General features: G+C 39.4%; 2 protein-coding genes across 6 annotated transcripts in view; one reads left to right on the top strand and one right to left on the bottom strand.

The window, feature by feature from the left end:
* Positions 1–26503, top strand: part of CENPP (centromere protein P) — a 117375-nt gene that overhangs the window by 43263 nt on the left and 47609 nt on the right. The gene's annotated exons all lie outside the window — the stretch shown is intronic.
* On the bottom strand, positions 9531–25017 carry ASPN (asporin). The gene is made up of 8 exons (XM_063411706.1): positions 24602–25017; positions 19216–19483; positions 17794–17906; positions 15262–15475; positions 14784–14894; positions 12529–12622; positions 11324–11462; positions 9531–10758 (listed from the first exon to the last, which is right to left on the bottom strand). The coding sequence occupies exons 2-8, from the start codon at positions 19457–19459 to the stop codon at positions 10561–10563; spliced, it is 1113 nt and encodes a 370-aa protein (XP_063267776.1). The 5' UTR covers positions 19460–19483; positions 24602–25017; the 3' UTR covers positions 9531–10560.

Here is a 26503-nt window from a genome sequence, read left to right on the forward strand (position 1 = left end):
TAAATCTCTGCTGAGGAGGGTCACTGTTGTCAGCTGGCACTTGTGGTTTTAGTCATTTAATAGCTTGTTTAACAAATATGCTTTGCGTTATACTCTGTTTTTATACAGCCTGCTTTGGTTGTTCCAAGCTAGATGACTTTGGGCTGTGTTTTCCTCCCATGTGGAGTTCTGGGAAGAGTTGTCTGGTTTTGCAACCACTGTTTACTGGTGCAGGTATATTCATTTCCTTGAGGCAGCATTAGCAGTTGGACCTCAGACTTTAACAGAGTCTTTAGTTTGGCTGATTTGTGTCTTATATAAATGATCACAGTATATGACAGGTGTCTTGCACTCACTAATAAATACTGTAAATAAAAGTGTTTTGGAAGGGAGGAGAGTGAGGAAGGTAATGGAGCTGTGTCTATTCCAAAGCAGGCACTTCTCATTCATTTTGAGCAGAACTACTGACTTTAGTGCCCTAAACTGGTAGATCTCTAAAAGACATTACATGAATTCTACCCTAATAATTTAAATTAATACCTTATTCATTAGCTTGTTTCATTCATTTATAGCTAAGGACTTCCTGCAATTTTGGTTAAAGAATTAGAAAATGTGCTTGCAGCTTCAGATTGTTCTCAGGTTTGTATCCAATCTGAAAATCATGTTTATAAGCTTTTTTAGGCACTTCCAGGTAAGGATAAAGAGTAGTTGTCTAAGTTGTTTGCCAAAGCATTCCTGAGTGGTCATGAATAGGAAAATGTTTCGCATTAGCAGAAACTTCCCCTTGTACGTGATGGAAAGTGCTTCCTATTTACTCTTTTGAATGTGTTTAAGAATGATGGTCTTTGATTTTACAATGACTGCAGAATGTGTTTCTTTTCTTAAATACCTATTGCTCTATAAATATTCAAACACGTAAAACTGTCCAGCCTGGTGGCGCAGAGGATTTTGCCAGGCAGCCTCTCAGCTCTCTCTTACAGTCTGGAAACTGAACATAATCCTTAAAATTATTCTTAATTTTTATTATCCCTTCTTTCTTAAAGAGAATAAATCCTCTCCTTTTAGCACAAACGTTGTAATGCTGGCACCGCATTGCCTTTGTGGCCTGCAGTGCAGTTCTTTTGCAGCCAGAATCTGTGACTTGGAAGCTTTCACAGAAACACTAGGTGTTACACACCATTCTGTACCCTGGCATATTGTCCTATAAAGAAAGATAGAATCCCTCTACTCTTTATTTCCTTCAGTTACTCTATTTTTGTCTCCATTTTGCTTGGCCTTTTTTTAATATTAATGCTCCTTTGGAAGTGATGCTTGTGCCTGACATATAAAATAAATGTGTTTTTTCATTTATGGGAGTTAATCAAATCAAAAGGGTTTCTCTGTGGTTTGAATAATTTGTGTGAATAATTTGAATAACAGCTCCTGGCAGATCCTGGGGGGGTTTTATTTTGATCCAGTCCCTCTGGCTGGAAATTGTTTTTTATGTTACCTGTTGTGGGAGCCTTAAAAGGCGTCACTGTGGGGACTTGAGCAAGGCTCACACTTAAAGCAGCACTCAGAGAACACAGAACGGGGAAAGCCCATCCAGTGCCACCCCCTGCTAGGGCAGGGACACCTTCCACTATCCCAGGCTGCTTCAACCCTAGTCCAGCCTGGCAGCCACAGCTTCTCTTTCCGTGTCATTAAGGAGGAAAAGTTGATCTGGGCATTAAAGACTTTCCATGGTAATCTGGCAGGAGTGTCCTTGTTCTGTCTTGCTTCTGACACCTTCTCTTGCCTTGTCCTATTGCCTTGTGAAGAGTGGAGTAAATGCCTAAAGCTGTTTGTAGCCAAAATATAAGCATCCATAACGTTTCTGTTTTTTAAAAAAAAAATCAATTATTAAAATAATAACTGGATCTTATGAAGGAGATGGCATGAAATTGGTGCTGTGAGTGATTAAACTTGAACAGAACTGAGCTGGTAGTAGTAGCTGCCTTTAAAAATGTCAGTTTTAATACAAGACAGCTGTCCAGATCTCCCTTCACATCTTTGCCAAACTCAGCTTACTGCTGAAACTTCTAAATAAATCTGTGTGTTGTGAAAACAGCCCCAGAACAGGGGCTGGGGTCGTGGTTTGGAACTGCTAATGACTGAACTAGGTCTGGGTTTAGCCACGGTGAAGTGTTTGAGTGGAAAGGTGATTTTAGAAGGACAGAACAGTGACTTTATGAAGCAGTTCCCCCTCTGACAGATGTGTTTTCCATGCTCACATTTTCTCCTCGGGTTCCTGTGCATTCTGATTTTGGGAGGGAACTGTTCAAGTGGGAAGCATACATTACCCTCTCTGTCCTAAGCAGTATGAATCCATAAAACACAGTGTTGCTAAGGCAAAGCATTCCTAAAACAGGAGTAATAAAATATTGCCTTACACGTGTGTGCTCCAATGGAACGCGCTCAAGGAAAACAGCACCAAGAGTTTTGTAGTTGGTTTATGGTAAGAAACATTTTATATTTTTAAAATACTCACTTTGCTTGTGGCTTTATCGTAAATAACAATACAGGGATTTTATAAGGGGTAACTACTTTTTTTCCTCCATCTATTAGAGGGAAGCATTAGGAAGGATATTGAAGATTTGGGTTAGATCAGACTTAGTTTCTACTTTTCTGAAATAAAAGATGATGGATTTGTAAATGCTAATTGTTAACTGTGGTCCTGACAGGAAAAACAAGGGATCTCTTGGCATGCTGGTTAAGAAAGGGCTTTTGGGGTCTGGCTATGATAATGGTGGTGAGGTTTGAAGTGTTTTCTTCAGTGTATGGCATCATACAGATTTTATCTTCGTATCAAACATCTCAAACTTACAGGCCACTGTACAGGAGCATAGTTTGTCAGGGAGATCAGTAATTACCCAGGTTAGGTAGGTGTTTGCATGGAAAATAGCTTCTAAAAGTACCCTGATTCTTTAATCTCAAAGTCCATCCTGTTACACGATGGTTCTGCTGATTTGTATTAAAGGACAGCGTTATGCAGCCAGGGAATGTGGGGGTAAAATATTTACTTTTGTACTGGCATTTAGTTTTGCTGTATTTCTGAAAGCTGTCTGGCTTTCTTCTGCTATGTGAGTCATTTTTTTAAATGGAGTTAAATCAAAAGTATTTTTCCGTGTAAAATCTAGTATCTGAGGAAATATAAGATATCAGTAATATTTACAAGAGGGTAACATCTAAATGGAAATTGACTGTATTAGCTTAAAATATACATGAAAAATATGCACTCCAGAAAGTCAAGTAAGCTTTCCTGAAGTTATTAATTTTTAGTATTAGTCACTAATTTTTTCTTAAGCAAGTAATAGTTAAGCTGCATCACAGTATTGCTGCTGGAGAAATGAGGATAGACAGTTGCTGTTATTATTGTTGCAGAATACTCGATTATTCTGTCACCTTCTGAACCTGAGCATCTTCTCACAAGGTTGATACAAAAGTGATTTCTTCATGTTAAAAATTAGGCCTTTTTACTGATTTGTGGCTCCCTCATTCCCTATTCCTTGTTTCACCCTGGAGAGTGGAAAGAAGATAAAAGAAGATAGAGCTCGATAGAAGGATAATAATGGTGTCTGGGTGTTCTTGGTGGCCTAAATAAGATAGAAATTTTTGGCAAATAGTATCTTTTAGAATGGCAGGCCATTTTTCTTTTCCACAAATGAGTTAAGGTGTTCTGTGAAGAGTGTTTGTGAAAGAAAAATATTTTCATTGGTCTTTATGTCTAAACAGCTTTTGGAAATAACACTGTCTGAAGAATTAAGAGGCAAGTTCATCCTTGTGTCTGTGACTTGCTCCCTCTCTGTCCCTCTGGAAGTTTTCCATCCTCTGGCAGCCTGTCAGCTCGAGATTTTTTCCATTCTTAACAGAGACTGTAACTCTGTAATTGTTCCTGCAAATGTAATTGTGAAGAGAAACTTCATTTCAGTGTTGCTGCCTGACTCTGATAGGAACCTTTGTGCAGGTGATGGGCACCACAGGTGGAATGAGCTGGGGGTGTGAATCCCTTCTCCTGGGCTCTCTGTGTGTGGTCACTCTGGTGCATCCAGGCTGGTTCAATTCCCTGCTGCTGCACAGGGAGCTTGGGGCAGGGCTGGGCTGCCTGTGGGAATGTGAGATTCTAATCCAAACGAGTGCCCAGCGCTGCTGTGCCAGAAACCTCATCGCTGTCACATCTCCCCTGGGCAGGGATTGAGACAGGAAAACCTGGCTCTGTGGGGTTCCCACTGCAGCCCCGTGGTTAAATCCAGAGCCTGGCTGGTCACTTGGGTAGGAATGTTCATATTTTATACAAAAAACTGCAGCAGGGCTGTCTGTTGGCAGCATGTTCCATGGAGCCAATCTTCTACTGCCTTACATTGGCTTTGAGAAACATCCCAACTTGCTTCAAAATATTGATTAATTTTGGAAGTCTCTTAAATATGGTGTAAGTCTTTGTTTTTGTTTATTTCATATATAACCATGTCTTCCATCTCATGTGATTCATTGAGCATGGAGGGTAATTCTTGCATTTATCTCAGCAGATAATTTAGGCTGTGGTATGTGATACGTGGCATTTGGAATTCGAGTCAGATTCTCATTTACTCCAGAACTTTTCCATATGTTTCCTATTAGCAGCTTTGTTCTCAAATCTCTAGTCTCCCCAGAAAGGAGGGAAAAAATCCCAATGCAAGCCCAAGAAGCAATGTTAAATTCTAAACACAAAGGATGAAAAAAAATACCCTTCAGAACACCATTTCATTATTTTTAGTTTAGTACTGCTTTTATTATCAGGCTGCTGTTAAATTCTGATCAAAATGAAATGAAAATATTCATGTTTATTTTCTGGTGTGGTGTACCATAGTTCTCCTGGATAAATAGTGCGATATTTTAACTGCCAATTGAATGAATATGGAATGAGTATCTTCAAGAGTTAACAGCAATTGCTTTTTAGGACATGGGTAAATGCTTTTTGAAATTGCATTAGATTATTCTAAAATTGCTTAACAGTGAACTCATATCAGATTTTCTATGCACAACCTGGTTTAGGTAGCTGAGAGATTTTGCTGCTTTAGCAAACAGACTTGAAGGGTTAAAAATTTGCACATCTTAGTTTATATTTTTCAGCTGCTCTGGTCTGAGTCATTTCACTCACTTTTGGGAAATGCAGGTGCAGGAATTCCTAATGGGATACACACGAAACATTTTGGAAATTTCCATTATGTTTAAAATAGCCTAACTTTCCCTCCTTGATTTTTTAAAAGAAAAGAACCTTTTATCTTTCTCACTTATTTCACTCGGTATCTTTTAATCCTTATTATCAATTACAACCAATTTTGACACAGGCTAGAGAGAAATATTTGGGTACTCGTTATTAACAGCAGCTGGGCAGAGGGAAGTGCTCCAGAGAGGTCCTTCAAGGGAAGGGACAGTTCCAAATCCTGCTGAGGAGCAGCTGCGAGGCAGGAGAGGACCGAGCTGTGGGTGACCCCTTTGGTGGCACAGAGGTGTTGAGGTGTGAGGTGGAGTCTCAGGGTTGTAGTTTTCCTGAGATTCTCCTTGGGGTTGCTGTTCCCCAAGGTGCTCAGGGTTCCCCCAAGGTTGCTGTTCCCTGGGAGTTTCCTCTGGGTTGCTGTTCCCAGAGGTGATCAGGTTTTCAGTCTTCTCTTTGCCCTGGGTGTTTCACACCGAAGCCAGAGACAACAAGCGGAGTCCAGCAGTTCGTGTTATCAAGGCTGTTTATTCTTAATTATCTCTCAGTTCTTGTCCAGCTTTGCAAGGCGTCCCCAGCAAAGCAGGACACGCGGGGGACTGGACGGGTCAGAGAGCCCCACACCTTATGTGCAGTACCCCTGACCCAACCACTGTCCGAGACGTATTTTTTATTTACAAAATTTTACCAATGCCTACTACCTATACTAACATGTCAGTTCTACTCTAAGCCAATCTCTAAAACCCAACTCAGCACAAGATGGGGGAAGAGAGCAAGAACAAGGAGCACAGAGGCCACTCCCCAATTCCTCCATCTTGCCTCTTCAGCCCCATATACTAAGAATTCTAATTTCTATATTTATATTCTATAATAAACTATCCACTACTAATTCTAAATTCTTAGGATTTGTGATTCTTCCTGCATGTGAGTGTTCACTCCCATGGACAGGGATCAGAGGCAGTGTCCTCCTGGGACCTGTGTGGGTCTAACTGACCCCCCTGTACAGACCCCAGACCCCCCTGTACAGTCTCCAAACCCTCCAGGGCGGCCAGAGGAATATCCTGGACTCCAACAGTGGAGAGCACCTGAGCCTTGCACGACTCAAATCCGTAGGAATCCAGGCTTCTGGAGCTTCTTAGCTCTGGAAATAACGCAGTGACAGCAGCACTGGGAATGAAGAGTTTTCCTTATCCCTTCAAAGCAGCCCGGGATACTCTGAGCCATCCTTCCCCAAGGACACTTTGCTGGCTCACGTTCACTTTGTCCACCAGGACTCACAGATCCTTTCCTGCCAAGCTGCTCTCCAGATCAGCCACCAGGGCATGGGGTTATCCCTCACCAGGTACAACACTTTGGGCTTCCCTCAGCTGAACTGCACAGGCTCCTGCTGGCCATTTCTCCAGCAGCTTAACCCCAGAGAGAGCCATCAGCCACCAGAACTTGGGAGGGTGAGCTGCCCTGTGATCCAGATGGGAACAGAGCTGACCCTGGGGTGCACAGGCAGCTCCTGACTCCTCCAGGAGTTCACTGCGTGGCCTCCCCTCGCGGCCTTCCAGCCCCTGTTCAGTCCAGCTCACTGTCTGCTCATCCAGCCCAAACTTCACTGTGCTTTTAGCAATTTGCAACTCTTTGTTCTTAAGATCAGGCAGTGAGATCCAAATAGCTGTGCTCTTTCTCTGTCCATCTATCCTCCTCTGCTTCCAGACACTTCCAGCCAGTTTGTCTGATTCACTGAATTCCTGCAGGTTTCATCCTGGACAGAGCAGGAAGGCAATATTAATACTGAAAAACCAAATAAACTAAGCACTTCTTCACCTTGTTTAACTCAGTCTAGCAGCAGGAGAAAGCACCTGGATCATATGAAAGAAAAAAAGTTTTATTGAAGGTATGTTTTGGTTTACATTGTGTATATTTGTCACAGCTGATGGTGGAAGTTAAAATAATGATTTAGTAGAGTCTTATATTCTTTAAACTTTTTGTATCTTATTAAGTTTGCTGCTCTTTGTCTACTAATGCTGCAGTATTCTTTGTATTGCTGTATTTGAATTAAGCAGGTTGATATTGGGAAAAGAGGTGGGGAGAAGACTTGGAAAAATGAGACTATTTCACCCCTTGGTAATTTCATGGTGGTGAGCAGGACACAGAACACAGGGTTCAGCAGCACTCAAGCAGTACTTTAGTACTCAAACAGGCCCCTCTGCTTCATCATCTTTGTGACGTTTACTGGGCTCTTCCTGTGCTCTCAGAGTCTTTGCCATTTATCTTTAGAATTTTTCCTTTTATTTGTAGCAACACGCTGCCACCCTCTGGTGAAATTTGTTACTTGTTGTGTAGGGACCTGGCAGATTTTCAGAAAAGAGAAGCCCTTCTGAAGTTTGAGACTCTTAGATGGAATAAATATTATTTTTTTTATTAGACAAACGAAGAAACTTGTACAAGGAATAATTAATGAGAAGCCCCTTCAGTGGGTTTATATCAAGCTTCTCTTTCTCCCTTTTCCTTTTTCTGTGACATTTGTAAAGAATGTAAAGGTGGAGTTGATTTCCAGACAGATTTTCTTCTCATCTGCCGATACTGAAATGCCTTGTTCTGTGAAAAGATCACTGAACATCAGTGTGTTATCATCAGTTAATTACTATTCTGTTAATTGCAATACTGTCCATCTTCAGAAACAATTGCTGAAACTGCATAAGGTGCATTTTATATCATAAAGTTTGTGTGCTGCTGACATATCCACCTGGGTCTGTGTTAAAGCATGCTAAAGGTGAAAGGTGTGGAAATTATTAATTATTGTTGCCACAAATGCCAGCTGAAGAATATAATCTGAAAATAGTGGAGGGTCACTGAGCATGTTTTTTCTCTTAAGTGACACATATCCTATCAGTTTGAGGTGATCTAGGAAATTACTGCTTTTCTCTAAAAATAAAACCTACAGGAAATGGTGAGAATGAACCATTTGATACTTCCCTGCTATAATGCAAAATTGTCAGTGTAGTTTAAGTCACAGATGAAGTTTTTTAAACTTCTGAGCTGGATGAATTTGCCCAGAGGATGGGGCAAACCTAAGCAGTTGATAAAATTGTTTGGAGATTATTCATTAAGAGTGAGGGTAGAGGGAGTTTCTTCTGTGAGTGTTCTATGCATCCATGGGTGCTGACTGGAGAAAGTTTTTCAGACTGGGTGCATTGCCAGAGGAAAGAGTGAGAAGGCAAGAGAGTTTTCAGTGCTCTAAAGGACAAGATCATGACTCTATGGTCTTCTACCTCTTAGGACTTTAATATATTTTTACAAAGCTTTCCCATTATAGTAGGACTTCAATATCAGACTTAAAATTTGGTGGAACTCTTACACAAGCACCTGTTTTCATAGATTTAGAGAGCACAGGATGTGGTTCCCATTGTCCACTGCATTAACCCCAATTAGATAAGGAATTATTTGCATTCTTTGTGGTGTTTCCTTTTAAACCTTACTGTGAATTAGTTAGAATAATGTACTACACAACACTGTGAGTTTGTTCTTTCAGTCAAGCTACAGAATTGGAATCAGCTTTTCTGCTGGTGCTGACATGGGTGAATGATCTAACTGGTATAGCAGGATTGTTTATGGATGCATATAAACCACTGATTCAGAGAAATGCCATGATTTTTGTTATCTCTTGTATTTACTAACATTGCGTGGGGTTATGAGTTGTTTATGGTACTGTAAGGCAGGGGAGTCTGTCCTGGAGGGAATGTTGGTATTTCCTAGGAAATGCACTCCTTGGAAACATCTTCAGAAGGCAGGAATAGAAAGATGCTTGGTCATCAACAGATTGCAAGTTTGTGTTCTGTTTAGTCTTTCGTTTTTATTCTGCTTTGAAGTGTGTTATGGAACTTCTATTTGTAAACATTGTTCTTCAGTCAGTAAAAGCCTCCCCTGGTCTGCTCTGCCTCCTCTCTTCACATGTTTATGTCTCAGCAGCAGAGGGGTGCTAAATATTAATATTAAATTAATATTAAAATAAATATTAATGTAAAAATATTAACTACTAGGAGACCAAGCAGATGAGAAGAGCTCAGCTGTTGGACTTGATCCTTATGGTGTAGTGCACTTAGGAAGGCTGAGAGATTGGGAACTGATTGAGTTCTTTGTGGTATTTCCTTCTACGAGTCTGTCATTTCCCAAAGGCTTGGATTTTAACTCTGTGCAAAGCACCAGTGACAAATGGCCTGGAAGCTCTGGAGACTTGAAAAAGGAGCACTAGAGGAGGTGTCTAGAGAAGAGTCACAAAGGTGCTTGGTTATAATGTCGGAACATTTTGACAAGAGCTGCCCTGTAAGAAAATACACACATGCAGGTATTCTGTATGTTTATTTAATTTATTTTGAATCCCAATAGCAAATATACCCTAAATAGATATCTAAAATATCCATTTGATACAGTACTGTCAGTGTTGAGAGTTCTGTGTGCTGCCCTGCACAGGGAGGGCAGGGCAGGCGAGTTCCAGCTGCTTTTCCGGAATTGGAAGGAGCGATCCTTAACCCGTGTGATGTCAAATATAAAGAGGAAAAGAATAAAGTGAAAAACACGATTACAGTTGTTATAGATAAAAGAAAAACGTTTGTGCTGGCCTAAAGGGAGTTTAATAGTCATTCCTATTAAGCTTGAAGCATATGATAAATCTTGAATCCTACTTTTAATGTTCAGACTGCATCCAATTTTGTCAATGGCAAAACACTGAAGGACATTTTCCTCTTCAAGTTGCAAGGAAAAATTACCAACACCTTTTAAAGACTTTTTGTCTGTTCTTGATAAGAAACTTGCCTTTATCTCATTTAAAAGATTGTAAGAATATATTCTAACTTAGAGACAACTATGTGACAATATTGTAGCTTTTTAATTGCATTTCTGCTCATTATCAAAAATGGCACAAGAGATTTCCCTTGAAGTCTGGTAATTTTTGGTTTTGCAACTTTTCTTACAACACTTTCTGGGAGAGAAGCTAGGTCTCTTTTTCCTAACTGTGGGAAAAGTCACTTCCCACATGATTTTTAGGATTTGTTTGAAAGAAAGAGCATGTCCAAACAATGTGATTTAAGGAAGGCATTTAACATCTGTAATAGGAAACATCAAATACAGTTTCCAGTTCCACTTCTAAGAGTCCTTCTGTAAGATATAAAGACTTTTGTTTAAATTATTCAAATGTAGGTTGAACATTGTCAAATAATACAATGGATCCTACTTAACATACTGTTTCTAATTAATTACCTCTGAAAGTAGCAAATACTTTGTAAACGGTTAAATAGCGTAAAATCAGCATATTTCTGCAAATTTCAAGTATTGTAAAACTGATTTGGACAAGTTGCTTTTTGAAACAACCAGCTTGGGTGTCACTTGAGGAAATTCCCAAGTTGAACACTGTTCCTGGCTAAAATGCAGCGGAAGGTGGAAGGCTGCACCTCCCAGTACTTGACAGGGTTGTTGAAGAGGCTGATGCCGCTGTACAGCGCTTTCTTCTTCCGCCGTCCTGTCGGGCAGAAATCGTTCACTCCCAGCTTGGCGATGTGGTTGGAGTGAAGGAAGACAACCTGCAGCAACAGGAGCAGAAAAATACAGGACAGGAATGAAAATGGGAAAAATATTCCTTAGGTGGCACGTAGGTGACTGAGGTTTGCTACAACATCGCTTCCATGCAGACCTTAAGAGGAACAGGAGCTGAAAATTTGTGTTAAATCTTTAACAAAAGTCTGCCTCCTGCTGCAGTCTCTCCCACAAAGGAAAGTCATGTGGCATTTTGTCAGTGTGCTTTTAGAATTGGACTCTATTCTTAGGGAACTTGGTTCTAAACTGCAATTTTATATTCTCTTGTAGTAAGAATTATAATGATGCAATATTATGTTCTCATTTTTTGGAAACATTTTTTTGAGTGTAGCATTGTGTTGTCCTTTTTTTCCTTTCCTAGGAAGTGCTCCTGCAGTTTCATTTTATTTCTTTAATGAACCTTTATGATTTCAGGCTCTCCTATTAGGAGAGTCATGGCAATATATATGTGTCAGTTAATTATGCTTTTTGATTGTGCCCTAATCAGTGTGACAGAGGAAAGCCAAACAGCTCAGAACCCTCAAGAGCTGTCTGATAAATTCAGTGTATGACCTGCAGGTATCTCAGTTCGGGTAGTCCAGGGGGAACCTTCTTCAGCTTGTTTCTTTCCAGGTGGATTTCACGTATGCTTGGGATGTTGGCAAAACTTCCATTTTCCACTTCTTTGATTTTATTGTTGCCAAGGCCTAGCCTAGAAATAGTACAAGGAACATTTAATTAAAGACTAATTGAGATTTACAACAGCATTGAAGAGCTTTTTGGTTGTTTTTTTTTTTAAGATTGAAATACACAGCAGTAAACACAGGGGGAGAGAAGAACTGGGGAAGATGATGAAATCTTACCTTTGATAAGAAAAAAATCACCATTTATCTAACATAATTTAAACTTCACCTAAGGAAGATTGGCTCACAGCTGTTATCAGTTATCTGATGCAAGCACTTGTTCAGTTTTGCATACAGCTTTTGTAATTATAGTAGAAAGTGTTTAAATTATAAACATCGAGCTGCTTGTGAAATACATTGTATTTTACAAAGCAGTACAGCTGCAAAGTGTAGTCACTGTAATAAGTTCTAATAAATAGCCAAATGGCAAGTCTTGTCTAGAAAAGTGTTTTTAATGTATAGCTTATTTTTTAAATGTAAAAGTTTTTTACAAAGCAGGACTACCTTCTTTCCTGTTTCCAGATTTTCCTTGTATTTTTTTGCTATAAGGCTTTAGCCTGCCTTACTCAGCAAATAATTCAGAAGCTGGAGCCATAGGCTATTTGGAATTGCTCTTTGTGCCCATCCTGCCATTCCCTTTTTCTCCCTTCTTTCATGACTAATTCAGTGCTGCTCAGCCGTGTTTTCAGAGTTCCTAACTGAGCTTTACAGAGAGAACTTCCCTCTCTCCTATTTCAGTGATCCATTCCTCAGAAACACACGGTTTTCTTTAAACCTCATTGCATTTGAAAGCACTTACCAAATTGTTTACCAGCTGCTGTATTTTTGAGAATAAATTAGTAAGACTTAGAAGAACTTAGGATGGTTATATTTTGTTCTTATCCTACTTTTCTGTTGCAGACTGTTGGCAAAACATGTAATACCAAGACTAATGTGTGGTTGGGTTTTAAAGTTTAGTCTTATTTAGAGCAATTCTTACTAAAACACCTAGAATTTTTATTCTCTTTTCTCCCATTAACAAGAGAAGTAGCAAATAAGATTTCTTGCTGGGTATGACATTTCAACAAATAAAGGGATTCAGCCTGGGAATTTTACCTTTGGAGGTCTTTGTATCGGTTAAAATCCTCAAGTTCAATTCCTGTGATCTTATTGTCATCTAAGTGAAGCTCCAGAAGACTGGAGGGCAAACCTGATGGAAAAAAATGCACAGTGTGAAAAAACCAAATCGACTTATTTTTGTTGGAACATTCATTGTGTTCCAAAAGGATTCTTTCCCTTGTGTTTAGAATTGGGTGAAGAATCTTGGGGAGGTTGTCTGCATCAAAGAAATTGGTGTTACATATAAGCAGGTTAATGAAAAAAAACCACCAATATAATTTGGTTTAAAATAACTTAAAAAAAGCTAAGCTGTGGAAGGCCATATGCTAATTAAGATGTATAAGAGTTCCAAACTTTGGTTGTTTTTCTGGCTTCCTTTATAACAACTCTCATGGTTACTTTGTCACAGATGTTAATCCTGTGTTTTGTGCATTTATCTTAAGAGTCTGTAGTCAAAGCCTGTGGAACCAGGGAGGGGTTTTTGAAAATCTGTCACTTTTTCCCACATGATGTAGCAGTTGTGCTGTCCCAGCCCCTAGGATGTGACTGCGAGGAAAGCTTTTGGACTACTCAAAGAACAACTGTGGTATTTGATAGCTCCTTCCCATGCCAGAACATTTTCTCTTGCTTTTCCAAAACTCCCAAATCCAGAGTGCTGGTGAATGGACCAGGAGGTGGCGAACCCACAGCATCCTCTTAGTGAGGGCGAGGGAAGCTCATCCCAGCCTGGCTTTGTTGCTGCTGCTGGGCTCAGTTTTTTCCCAGTTTTTGTGTGGATGGCACCGGCACGGAGCGATTCCGCTGCCGCGGATCCGGAGGGATGCGCTGCTTCCCCGCCTGTCTCTACTCCCCTTGGAGCAAGTTTGGTTTGTTTATTTGGTCCAGTTTGATTCCAGCTGGCATTTCTGGGTGCCTGAGTGACAATATCCAGAGGGAAGGCCACCGCCTGTCCACTGCACATTTTTAGTATCTTTTACGAGCTACGGTTTTTTAAACCTTTGTGCCATTTGCAGAGAGAAACATCTACAAAGTCAGTTTGCATTTGTGGCGAACGAGTTCACAATGAAATCTGGTTTATTTATGTGTCTGACACCACATTTTGGACCTCGTGCTGTGGGACCTTATAGGAGGTTTCTCTATAACAAAGACAAAATTAGAATCATTTCATGTTGGAGGTTTTTTGTGCTGAGTGACTGGAGCTGATACTGGATTGTTTTGGGGTTTGTGTTAGGAAGTGTTACCATAGGCAGACAGAGGCTTTCTGATCTTCAAGTTATCTGAACAATTAGGGTGAGTTTTGATTTATTTTGATTATTGTTTGGGGTTTTTTTTGTGTTTTTTCCTTCTGTATATCTGTATGTACACATATACATACATATATATGCATACAGGAAAAGATTAATAAGAAACAAGTTTTTATCTGAATGATCACAAATAAATACAGGGGCCAATATTTAGTTTCCCTGTGAGTTAAAGCATAGAACACAGTGTTTTGCTTTGTTTTCTTTCCTTTTTCTATTGGCTGGTAGTTCTGAGTGGTTGAAAATCATGAGAATTTGGTTCAATACCACACTGACCTGCAGAAAAAGCAGGTGGAGGGTTGTACTGAACTCCTTTATGCTGCATTTGTGTGTGTGGAGGTCAGTGATTTGTCAAATTAGTGTTTTAATTTATGTTTATCTCCAAATTCCAAAGTTGGGGATTTTTTATATGAAAAAATTATTTGATTTTGTAGTGTGTTCTGGTGAATGTAATTAAATATTAAAATTAAATTTTACTTAGCAAAACTACATTGAACATAGTATTTGATGTACAGTATGACTTGAAATATTAAAAATTAAATTTAGAAATTTTGGAGTTAAATTTTAAATCCGTAAGGGAAGTGGGATTTCTGCATCCCTTATGATCCTGATCAAATATTGGGGAGTTTATCCTTTCTCTGTGAGGATATTTGGGAAGCTGATGTGTGAAAGATGGGAAGTGACATCAAATTTTGAATTTCTTTGGGTTGTTCCTCTTGGGACAAGTGTGTGACAGGGAGCCCGTGTGCACTAATTGTGATTTTGTATTTGTGCATGAACTCTTCTGGGATGGGGAACTGGATCCTGAGTTCAAAAAGAAAAGGGAGGAGGTGGTTTGGTAGTAATGAGAATACAAAACTATTTATGAATTTAGTAATCCTTCAGATGTTAAAGCATTTTATTAAGGGGTATCCTGGTATAAGTAAATTAGAAAAGGGCAGGCATACCTACCTTTGGGAATTGAAGTTAACTTTGCCTCTGCAATTCGTATGTGGTAGATATTTACCCCTTCGAAAGCCCCTGGCTCTATTCCATCATTGTTCAGAGGATTGGCACTCATTTCTGCCCAAGGGGGGAAAAGAAAAGCATTTATGGCATAGGAAGTTTGTGTAGACTAAGTTATAAAGAGCTGACTTAAATTTATTTATGATTTCTGATATTCTAAGCACTCATTAATGTTTAAATTTTTTTGTTCTGAGGGGTGTCACAGCTCACAGTGAATCAAGGCAGTGTTATTTGACTTGTGGGATTATCCAAAACTTGACCTTTGTACCAACTTCACATAGAAACTGAATTTTGGAAAGTATTCCCACAGCATGGATACCTCTTTAAGAGGAAACTGTGCCTTGGGAAATGTTTGACTGGAAATTATTTATAATATGCTCCATTTTTGGTAAAGACATTTTCTGTTCTACTTAATTAGACTTACCTAAAACATGTAGAGACTTCATTCCTTTAAATACATCCTTGGGGATTTTCTTAACCTTATTGGCATGAATCCTGAGCTCTGCCAGTGTTCTGGGAAGATTTGTTGGGATCTCTGTCAGTTGGTTGTGGGACAAATAGAGGCGTCGTAGCCTCTTTGTGGATTGAAAGGCTTTGGGATGGATCTTGTATATTTTATTGTTGTTCAAAGCCAGTGCCTGTGAGAGATGGAAAGAGCAATAGAAATCTTGCTTTATCCAGGACTGTCATGACTCTGAATTCGAAGTTATGGATTTGATATGCAATTCAGCAATTAAGTATTTAAAGTATTTTGTTTTTCCATCCTACCCAAACCTTAGCACTTTGTAGATGCTTTGGGCATTTCAGTTGATTGTGAAAAACAAAGAACAACCTGAAAGCTGCAGCAATAATCAGAAGGTAGAGCTGGCATGGTGCCAATGGATGATGAGAATTGGTAAAACAATATGTTTGTATTCAGATATTTTGTGGGATTATATACTTGGTTGCTATTGTTCCTTAATGCAGACAAATTCTCAAAACTCAGAATCTTATCTTTCATTTCAACATAATGTTGCAAAATAAAAGTGAAGTTTTTAATGTGAGTTTCTTACATGTTAGTATCTGTATAGGACACATGAATTTATATTTTATTTGTCATTTCGAGTTCCTTTGAATTTCAGTCTTCTGTACAGTACACGAGTCTTTTTCCTCATTGTTATGAGTCATCAGAGAACTTGTAATGAGTTACTACAGACAACAAAATACAAAATACAATCTGAAATGATTTTGCATATCAAATCACATCTCTGTGTTTCCATACTTAAACTATTCATTTCTGTTCCTTTTTATTTCTTGGAGTCACCTCCTCTCAGGAATTATGTGGGGGGGGGGAAGAAAAAGTAAATCAAACAAGAATTATTTTTTTCCCAGAAAAAAATTAAGTTTGCTCAAGGAAATAAACAGGAAATGCTCCTTCCTAATCCAAGTTGCCATCTGTGCCTTTGCTGAGCAGACTCCAGGGCTGAGCCAAGTTGTACAAAGTAAACTTTGCTCTCAGTGAAAATGTTCAGCCTTGCCACAAATGAACAGAGGAGAAAAAGCAAAGCAGCTCCGTGTCCTCAGCTGTCACATAATTCAGTGGTGACTCTGGTCTATGATGTGGTGATTGCTGATGGATTCCAGTGGCTTTCCCAGTCGTTAGGAGATAAGAGACTCTTAGATCTTTTACACAGAATATAAATCACAGTTTATGCCTTTACCCTTTGCTTGCTGCTCTGCACCCGGACACAAGACCAGAGAATAGGAGATGTTCCATTGCCAACTCTGAATTTATATAGTTCCTGGTTTTTCTGCCCTGTCTAAGGCCATAGTAATTAACAACCTCATTCATAAACTCTTATATCTGGTAAATTTTCAGGTTTTGCTCAGAAGCCAAATATGACTGAAAGGATTTGTTTTATAGAATCACAGAATCGTTTTGGGTTGGCAGGGACCTTAAAACCCATCCAGTGCCAACCACTGCCAGGGCAGGGGCACCTTCCACTGTCCCAGGCTGCTCCCAGCCCTGTCCAGCCTGGCCTTGGGCACTGCCAGGATCCAGGGGCAGCCACAGCTGCTCTGGGCACCTGTGCCAGGGCCTGCCCACCCTCACAGGGAGGAGTTTATTCCTAATGTGCCAGGAATGGTCCTTATGTTAGTTTGTGTGTCTCATGTCTTTCTAATGGAGCATAGCATGTAATTAATTTGCTATAAATTATGGAACAGATTTGGGGTTTAGAGTGAAAATTTTTAAATGGTCAGCATTTGTTAGTGGAACCAGATCTAGATGCTGGATCTAGGGTGACATCCAATAGAAACAAATATTCTAAAGCAGATTTAATCTACTTCCCAGTCCTCTGAGATTCTCATTTCCTTTCATCATAGAAAGGGATTATTGTGTACTATAAACATCTAGATTTATCAGTTGCCAGTGATATTTGTTTCAAAGCCCATCTCTACATGCATAACTGAGCATGGTAACAAATGAGGAGTAAAGCCCCTGACTTTTCCAGTAATTCAGCATTTCTCTGTTCAGGTCAGTTGGATTTGTAGCCTTGGTTTCAGTGCTGTATGGGTTAGCTGTGTGTTCTGTTCTTTTGAAAATACCCTCAGAAAGTATCACTGCAGTTCTCCTGTGAGATTAAATTCTTTCTGCTGTTTTCCAGCTCAGCAGATAAAAAGGATCACTTGCCTTGCAGACTTTAAAATGTAGGGAATGTTTCTGTGCATGCTAAGAACTGAAAAGTCTTGAGAATCTTTTTGGTTAGATGTATATGTTATGTTTTCTGGATGTTGTAGAAAGTAGTTCTTACTGCTCAAAGGTATTTGCTTCTTACTATGTGGGAGCACTCAAATATGCAGCCATTAGATTATTTTTATCTATTATTGGAGAAGCAAATACCATTTGTATTTTTAAAGTATCTAAACATTTCAGATTGCTATCTAAGATTTCAACCTTGGGAAATAGCAAGCTTACATAGAGTGATGTGAGTCCTTGCAGATCGTTTTCCTTGACCTCTTTGATTTTGTTGTTTTGAAGGTCAATCATACGAGTATCTGGCGGGATATTGCGAGGAATTGATGTCAAACCTACATATGTGACATAAAGAGAAACATTATGTGCTGTATGTAAGTCCAGAGAAATCAACTGCCAAACATCAAAGCACAATGAGATTGTTGATGAATATGGTGGGGAAGAAAATATGAGCAGCCATAAAGCAAAGGGTAGAAGGGAATTTTTGATAGTGGGGAAAACTAATGATGTAAGAATGTACCACAAACGTGCATAGTTTCAGGAGGAATTGCTTCTGCCCTGACCATGAAAGCTAAATCAGGACTCTGCCTCTGTGAAATAATCCTCAGAGCAGAGGTTGTCCTATAGAGCAACTCTTTAGTCCCTGGAGAAAGGATCCCTCAGGAATCCGGGGCGGTGATTCCCTGCTGAGGAACAGGGCTGTGGATTCAGGGCTCTCTGCTCAGAGCTCCTTTGTACCTCTGCTCTGCCCCATCCATGGAACTGGGGCAGCTGCTGGGGTTCATTCAGGTCATGGTGGGGCTCAGAATCCTGTTCTTGGTGTGGGCAAAGGAGGCCAGCACTTGAGTGCTAGTACAGGAAATCATTAACATAAATCAGTCCCAGAAATCATTAACATCAATCAGTCCCAGTAGCAGTAATCCCCCAACCCAGTTTGCTCTTCAGTTACAAACCCACTGCAGCTCAGGCCATCTGAGATCCTGAAACAGCAGAAAAGACTCAACAGGGACAGTAACTTACTTTTGAGTGGAAGTGCTGATGCATGAAATGCTAAATGCTGTCCAATTTATTAACAGTTATTTATTAATTGACAGATTGCAGTTATCTAAAGATGAAGTCTATTAATGTGGGATTTTTCTATGTGTAAGCCCAAGTAAAGCAGTTTGAAATCTGCAGACCAATACATTAACCACAGTTTGCTGCTGTCAGCAAAAGTTTTTGATTCTTTAATGATAACAACAGATTTTCAAAACCCCAGCAGTTAATGTATGGACAATGTTTCTAAGACATGAGGAGTCCAGGATGAAGTTTAGGAAGGTGGCAGGGCAGTGATGAGAACAAATGTCATTGTCACTGTGCTAGTGCTGGGAGCACAGTCCTTGGATTGCCTTGAATAATAGGAAAACTTCAGTGAGCACTTATTCAAATTGGCACAATTAATTATGAATTCACTTTTAGGGACTGGGATGTACCTGCAGCACTGACAGGAGCACATTTGCCTTTGGCTAAACTGTTACCAGGGGTGCTCACTTTGAGCTGAAGGAATAGTTTACATCCCATTTACGTGCCACATTCATCCTTTAAAAGACAAATCCCCCAGAGGAGAATCCAATGGAGAACAGACACACAAACATTCATTCTTACCTAGGTCAGAGCAATGGACAACTCTCATGTAGCACTGGCAGCCAAAGGGGCACGTTGGGAACAGATCAAAGGGAATGAATGGTAGAATGGGTTCTGTGGTTGGAAATAGAGAATTGTCATCATCGTCGTCGTCATCGTCTTCCATATCTTGGAGCATTGTATTCTTTAGTGTAAAATATGAAGGACCAGTGAGAGATTTGGCAGAGCACAAAGCCAAGAAGAGGAGGAGTGTGTATTCTTTCATATCTTCTTAATCAGAAGAACCAATCTTGGAAAGTGAACAAATGAACAAAAAAATAAACACCAGAATCCATAAACAGGGAAAAAAGTAGTCTGTTGTGAATATTGAGGCTTAAATTAGTATAGGAAGGATGAAGAATATAAAAATAATCTTTTAAATATAAATTAATACTACAAAATTACACATAATATTAACTTAAATTCATTCGGCATTAATGTAATATCAAAGTATTTTAGTTTCATTTATAAATAATATCATCATTTGCTTCAAGCTTTGAAGTGGAATTTTGTAGTAAACTTGACCAGAGCTTGGAATATGATTTATTTTTTGTTCTCAATGAAAAAAATATTTTTAGTGGGATATATTGGGATGTGTGCATTGCTTATAAAATTGGGAAGTATTTGATTAGCAGTGCATAAAATGCACTCAGCGGGGTACTTGCTAAACACTTGGTATTCCACTCCCTAAACGTTTGAATTAAACTCTTCCTAGTCTAATCTGAAGTTTTCAGTCCTGACAACAGCTTTTCCCACATTCTAGTCATTTATGATTGCCATTGATAGAAATTCACCTCTGCATGCAAACACATCTCACAGAATTGTAGAATCCCAGAACACTTTGGGTTGGAAGGCACCTTAAAAATCATCTGATTCCACCCCTGCCATGGCAGGGACACCTCCCACTGTCCCAGGCTGCTCCAAGCCCTGTCCAGCCTGGCCTTGGGCACTGCCAGGGATCCAGGGGCAGCCACAGCTGCTCTGGGCACCCTGTGCCAGGGCCTGCCCACCCTCACCAGGAGGAATTTCTTCCCAATATCCAATCTAAACCTATTCCCTGCCAGTGTGAAGCCATTCCCCCTTGTCCTGTCATTCCAGGCTTGTGAAAGTCCCTCTGTCTTTCTTCCTGGCTTCTTCAGGCATGGGAAGGCCACAATTCGGTCACCCCAAAACTTCTCTTTTCCAGGCTGAACAAACCCAATTCTCTCTTGACTTTTGTTTGAGGAGGGCTCTTTTCTCTGAGGAGGACTTGCATGTTAGAAATCCATGTCAGTGGAAATCAGTGACTTAAATTACATCCAGAAAAAAAACCCTGAAATCTGGTAGTTCTGTGTGTGAATTTTTCAATAAACATAGGTTGGGGCTTTTCTGTTTGGTGGGGTTTTTTTCCCTTGCTCCTACAAAACTAGGTGCAGAGGAGAATGGAGATAATAAGAATTGCCACAGGACGCAACAAACTCTGAGAAAATGTTGTAGATTCAGCTCAACATTGTTTCCCTCCAAAGCCCAATTCCAGAAGTCACCAAAAATGTGTTCCGCAAACCAAGAGGGGCTGCAGGAAATTTTGTTGTGCATGTCCTGTTTATAAACGTGTTTCTATTTAGATTATCATAGGCCTCTTTAAGGAAATACTAAATGTGTCTCAATTTTTGTTTGATCACCTGATTAAATGCTTGCTGATCTGTTTGGAGATGAAAAATGCCTTTATGTAGGCATGTTGTCATTGGTGCTCCACTGCAGGAAAAGGAGTGCTCTGGTTTGTACTGGGGTTTGACTTGGCTTATTAAAAATGAGGCTTTGTTTGTACCACTTCTTTCTGTGCAAAGTCATTTTGGTGTTTCTTGGAGGGGGTTCATAACAGCATTAAATGCAAATACCCTGCATACCTTGCTGCTCCTGTGTCTGTTTAAGTTTAAAAAGAAGAAAGCTAACAGTGTTCAGACAACATAAAAAGAATGCAGTGACTTCTTTCCCCCAAATATATGCCTGAAATCAGAATCACAAAGTACTTTATGTCTTGTAGGTAAACAACATATAGCTGAATTTCATTTCCCATAATATTTCAGTTGCACACCCATTCGGGTAGGGCATGTATTTTTACTGATGTAACAGTGTCTTGAAAGAATCTTCACATGTATTTTTCCCATGTATTTTCCTTTGTGCTCAAAATAATATTCTCTTGCAATGCTTCTAGAAAGAATTTTGTGGTTTTTGCAATCCCTTACAATGTCTGTCCTCGAAAGACTCTTTGAATATAAACAGTGCTGGGAAGAAGGTGTGGAACCTCTGTTTGGTTTTTTGGAGATAATTGTTGTCATCTCTGGCTCTGCACCTTTGGAATATTAGGCCTTTGCTGTCTTCTATTTCAGCTTCAGGAAAAGACCAAAATCCCCACTGTTTCAGTCACACCATCAATTAGGAGATGAGGAGTTGGAAGCCTTTCAGACTTCAAGTTCTCCTTCTTCTTGGACAAGTGGTTCAATGTCTGGGCTGTCACACATGGGCTCTCTGTTCTTCCCTGGCAGTTCAGGCTCCAAGTGATAAAATGCCCTGCTGTTTATCCAGTGGTGAGACACTATTTCCATATGTAGGATAAAGTGTGGTGATGTTTTGGGACATAGGCTTTCCAAGTCCCTGCTGACTTCCATTTGTGAGAGGCACTGGCTGTGTAGTTTCACTGGATCTAAAAGATAAACTTGCATGTATGTTCCTAGAATGTTCTTTTGGATGTAGTGCTAGGAAGTTCTCTTATGAAACAACTTAAAAATCTGTTCCCACACTTGCATCTGTAGCAAATGGATTGCATATTTCCTTTCACACAGCCAAAAATTAGGATTTCAAAGGATTAAGAATTGAGGCTGTGATTGGAGTAGTGGCCAATTTGAATTCTTGAAGAACATGTGTTGCTCACAAAGTTCTAGAAAAGTGGTGTTGAAATGTGTCACTGATGACATATGTTGGTTCTCTGAGTTGAATCTCTTGAAAACTAGTCCCTTTATGTAAGGAAATCTGAGTGGTGATTTTTTTATTTTAAAGCAAAAAGTCCTTGCTTCATCTTCCCATTTTGCCCTTAGGAAATCATTATTAGCTTTGTAGTTAGGAATGATCATCAGGCTTGACTCAAGGTTTACAAAAAATGCCAATGAATGGATCCTAAAGAACTGAGTTTTATGAAGGTGTGGGGATGGTTCTTTCCTGCCTTAGGTTTTGAATTTCCCAGTAAATAGATACTGATATGACTGTAAAAGTGCTCTGACTCTGCAGCTCTTCTCAAAGAACTTACACAAACTTTCTGCATGCCTAAACTTCAAGAATAAGAGAATTAAAAGAAAGCCTAAAATCTGTGATCCTAGTCATCTTTTTGAAAATACTTCTATGAGGATTTTATGAAATGCTGTTTCAGAAGGTGTAGGCACAGCTGTGCCAATGGTCCCCTGCTCCACCTGAGCCTGGCTGTGCTCAGGGGCTCCCTGCCAGATCTCTGGCACCAGCTCTGCCTCTCAGGCTGTTCACTGAGCTGATTGAACTCACTACACCAGCACAAAATTCATGTGAACAACAAAAACCCATCACATTCTTCTCAAGTGAAGAAACTGAGTCAGCTTGAAGTACCAGAACCAGCACAAAAGAACGGGTAGAACAGCCTCGTGTACAGGGCTGGAACATTAAATGGAAAGAGAAGGAAGGAGGAGCCGTGGGGGAGCCATTCCTGACATATTCCAGCTGTTAGACAGGCTGAAGTGCTCTGTTAAACAATCCCCTGAGCAGCTGGCTGTCACTTGGACAAAGCCTGGCTTTGTCCATTCTTGTTTTAACAGAGCAGAACATTGAGAATGAGCCGGACAAAGCTCCATTCAAGCTCCATTGGACCTCCTGTATGTCAATCCTTATCCTTCAGCACAAAAAGCTTCTGAGCAGCACCTTCTCCCTGGAACACCAGCCACCCCAAGGTGAGGTGACAATGTGGAGAGTGCACTTCACGTGGAGAGATCTCTGAGGTGCTTTCCTGAGGTGTGTAACTGTCCAAAAATCACTGCACTGGGACACATTTATCCTCACTAATGTGGTCATCCATACCCAAACTCATATTGCTGAACAGCACATGGAACACAGGCTCTTCTTATGCTATTAGTTATAAATTATTGAATACACTGATGTCACAGTATAATTTGATTAAAACCCCTAAGATTTCATGTGCAAAATTCCTGTATTTCTGTGATGTGAAAATTCTAAACATGAGTTACGGGAAGAAAATCCCTTTCAGTGAGAACAGAAGTTGTGTTGTTAGCGTGGGATTAGTGCATAAAGAGACCCAACAATAAATAATTCTGAATTGCTTGGCAGCTGCAAACCAGTCCAGCATCATGGACTTTGATGCCTTATCAGTTATGATGCTAAAGGACTTAATACATAAAGGTTTTAAATCTTTAAAAGACTGTAAATTATATTTAGAAATCTCTTCTGTTACCAGTGGACAGAGACAAATTTCCCACGGCATTTTTTCTGAAAAGGAAATGTTTAAATGACCCGGTGGTGGTCTTTGCAGAGGCAGAGAAAAGTCCCTGTGTTCATTAATACAAATCATTGCTCTGTGCACAGATTTTGTCCAAAGAAAGGCAAGACCATAACTGTTTTGAAATCCATATTTAAAAATAGTTCTGCTTCTATTAGTCATTGTCCCATTCCATAAATAAAAGCAGTTTAACTCTTTATCTACTCCATTGATTTACTTAAATTGCTGAAGAAAGACAGGAGGAAGGTTTTTTGTTAGTGAGATTACTGTGGAGATGTCTGTTGGCAGAAAAAGTCCAATGTTGAGGCTGAGCAGTTCTAATTAAGAGGAATGTTTTCAAAATAAGCTGTGTTTACAGAGTATTTACTTTTCATGGAGAGCTGCTTGACTCTTGTTACTGAATGATCTATGAGCATTTTTAGGCTGTAGCTCATCCACAGTTCATTCTTTCCTGGGTTGTTTTTAATTACTTTGCTGAGATGTACTTAAAAAACCCCACCAACCTGAACACCAAATTACAGAAAATGAACGCTGAGTTGTTGCTGTAAGAGCTGCTGGTATTGTAGAGTAGATTTTCATAGATGGTTATAACTGAGAAAAAGTGTTATGGTCAGTTGTAACATTTTTCTGACAAGTCTTTGAAAGTTAAATAATTCACTATAGCTCAATTTGTTTTTCAGCTCACATGTAGTAAACACAGAAGCATTTCAGCTGCAAGTAAATTTTCAAATGCTCTATTTAAAAAGTGGCATTTCTGATTATTAATTATCTGATATGATTAATCTGCACATAGTGACTGACAACCTTAACTCTTTGCTGCTGTTTATATAAAATAGATATTCAAACTGGACATACCTTGCAGGTTTGGAGGTTCTTCCAGAAGCACTGGGATAATCCACCTAAGGTCCTTATGTCCAGTTATTTCATGTTACAAAAAAAAAAAAAAAAATTAGGAAAAAGGAAGTTAGAGTGAGTTCTGTGAAATGAAAAGCACATATAAAGAAAAAGTCCACTTCCAAGCTCCTTGATCCTCCTGGCACCGGGGGTGATACCAGAGTAAAGTGCTGCTTCAGATTAGCCCATCTTAGTACTGAAGGATGATATTAAGGCGACTTGTTACCACTCAGATGTTTTTCATCACTGCCTGTATTAGAGCCAAAACTTCTGGCTTAACTCTAGACGTCTAGTGGAAGACTTTATAAAACCTGTAGTTTAATAATAGTTGACATCAGGCCATTGGAAGTACAGTGAGGTCCATTTCAGGTCATTCCTGCTGTGGAATTCCACTTATTTATGATTTCACTAGCCATTATTTTTTAAAAAGTGTGACTTGAATAAAAATTTAAAACTTCAGCCAGTGGCAGAGAATAAACCAGTAGCCTGCAGTGACCTGCAGGCTGCCAAACCTTTCTAAAGTTAGAAAATTAGGACTTTATTGTGTAGCTGTGTATAAATTTTAGCTCTGCTTTCAGGAAGCAGCAATCTGACTGGGGACTGTGGTTCAAGAATGTAAACTGTAGATCAGATTTTTAATCAGTATAGCTAATTTCTGTCTCTTGTGTGTGGGAAATAAAGCATATCTATTAATGAAAACAGAGACAATATTTGCAGTATTCTGTGATTGAAGCTGTGGGTTTAAAACCAAGTCTTTGAGAATGTGCCCTGTTACAGAGTTTGTACTGACGAGCACATCACAATATTTAGAGACTGGGTTATTATTTGTTTACCTTTCATGGGCCTCTGTTTATGTAAACTTCAAAAATGTTTAATTAATAGAGTTTACCTAAAGCAAGTTTCATAGTCAGGGAAGCAGTTTGTGTCTTTAAATTTACAGTACATTGTCCCCAGTTCCATGCATATCTGACTTCATCTGTTTCTTTAATTAGCTCCTTTCTATGTCAAAAGTCTGGTCTTGCTTTGCAAAAAAAAAAAAAAAAAAGCCTGGAAATTTTACTTGGGATTTTTTATTATTATTATACATGTAGTGTACTGTTTGCAAAATGCCTGAACAAGTTGCATAATAGTTATTTTGTCTGCAGTTACTTTCTTAAGGAAAAAAAAAAGATTCTGTGCCAAAAATTAAAACTTTAGTGCTGTGATATCAACGAAGACAAGACTTGTGTTACCTGCAGCATCGCTTTTGATGTGTTCCAGTTCCAGCAGCACTGATGGATGGTGATAAAGAGCCTCCCTATCACTTTTCCCAAGGAATAAAATTACAGTTTCAAAAGCAATCCCATTCCCACAGAAAAATCTGAAGGATGATCTTAAGCTTTTTTGAAATCTCAAATTGCATATATCGGCATTCCCTTGCCTGCTTGTAGAAACCAAAGCTTCCTAAGCAAACACTCCCCTGTGTTTTGAATAGCTTGGTTTGGATAGGTTTACTTGAGGAAATTAGTATTAAATTGCTGTTACAAAAAACCCTCCAACATTTTCTTGGCTGTTTAATAGAAGAGAGCAGGGCCTGAGGGTTGTGATATAAATGTGCTGGTTTCTGTTTTCACTTCGTTCAGTAGCAAAGTGTTGAATCAGCAGTTTCAGCTCACCCTGCTTTTGCAGCAAACTGTTCTTGAGGTTTACTAACATCTCAATTTTGGATGAATGCTCAGGGGTTTTATTGTTATTTTCTCTTTTTAGTGGGTTCTGGTGGTAGGAACACATTTCTACGTGTATAAAGTTTGTCATGGCCAATTACATAATGAAGACAACACATTAGGTGGTAGTATCTGGAAAAATACAACATTCTTACCTTAA

This window comes from Prinia subflava, chromosome 14 (assembly GCF_021018805.1).
Source record: "Prinia subflava isolate CZ2003 ecotype Zambia chromosome 14, Cam_Psub_1.2, whole genome shotgun sequence".
NCBI classification, from domain to species: Eukaryota; Metazoa; Chordata; class Aves; order Passeriformes; family Cisticolidae; genus Prinia; species Prinia subflava.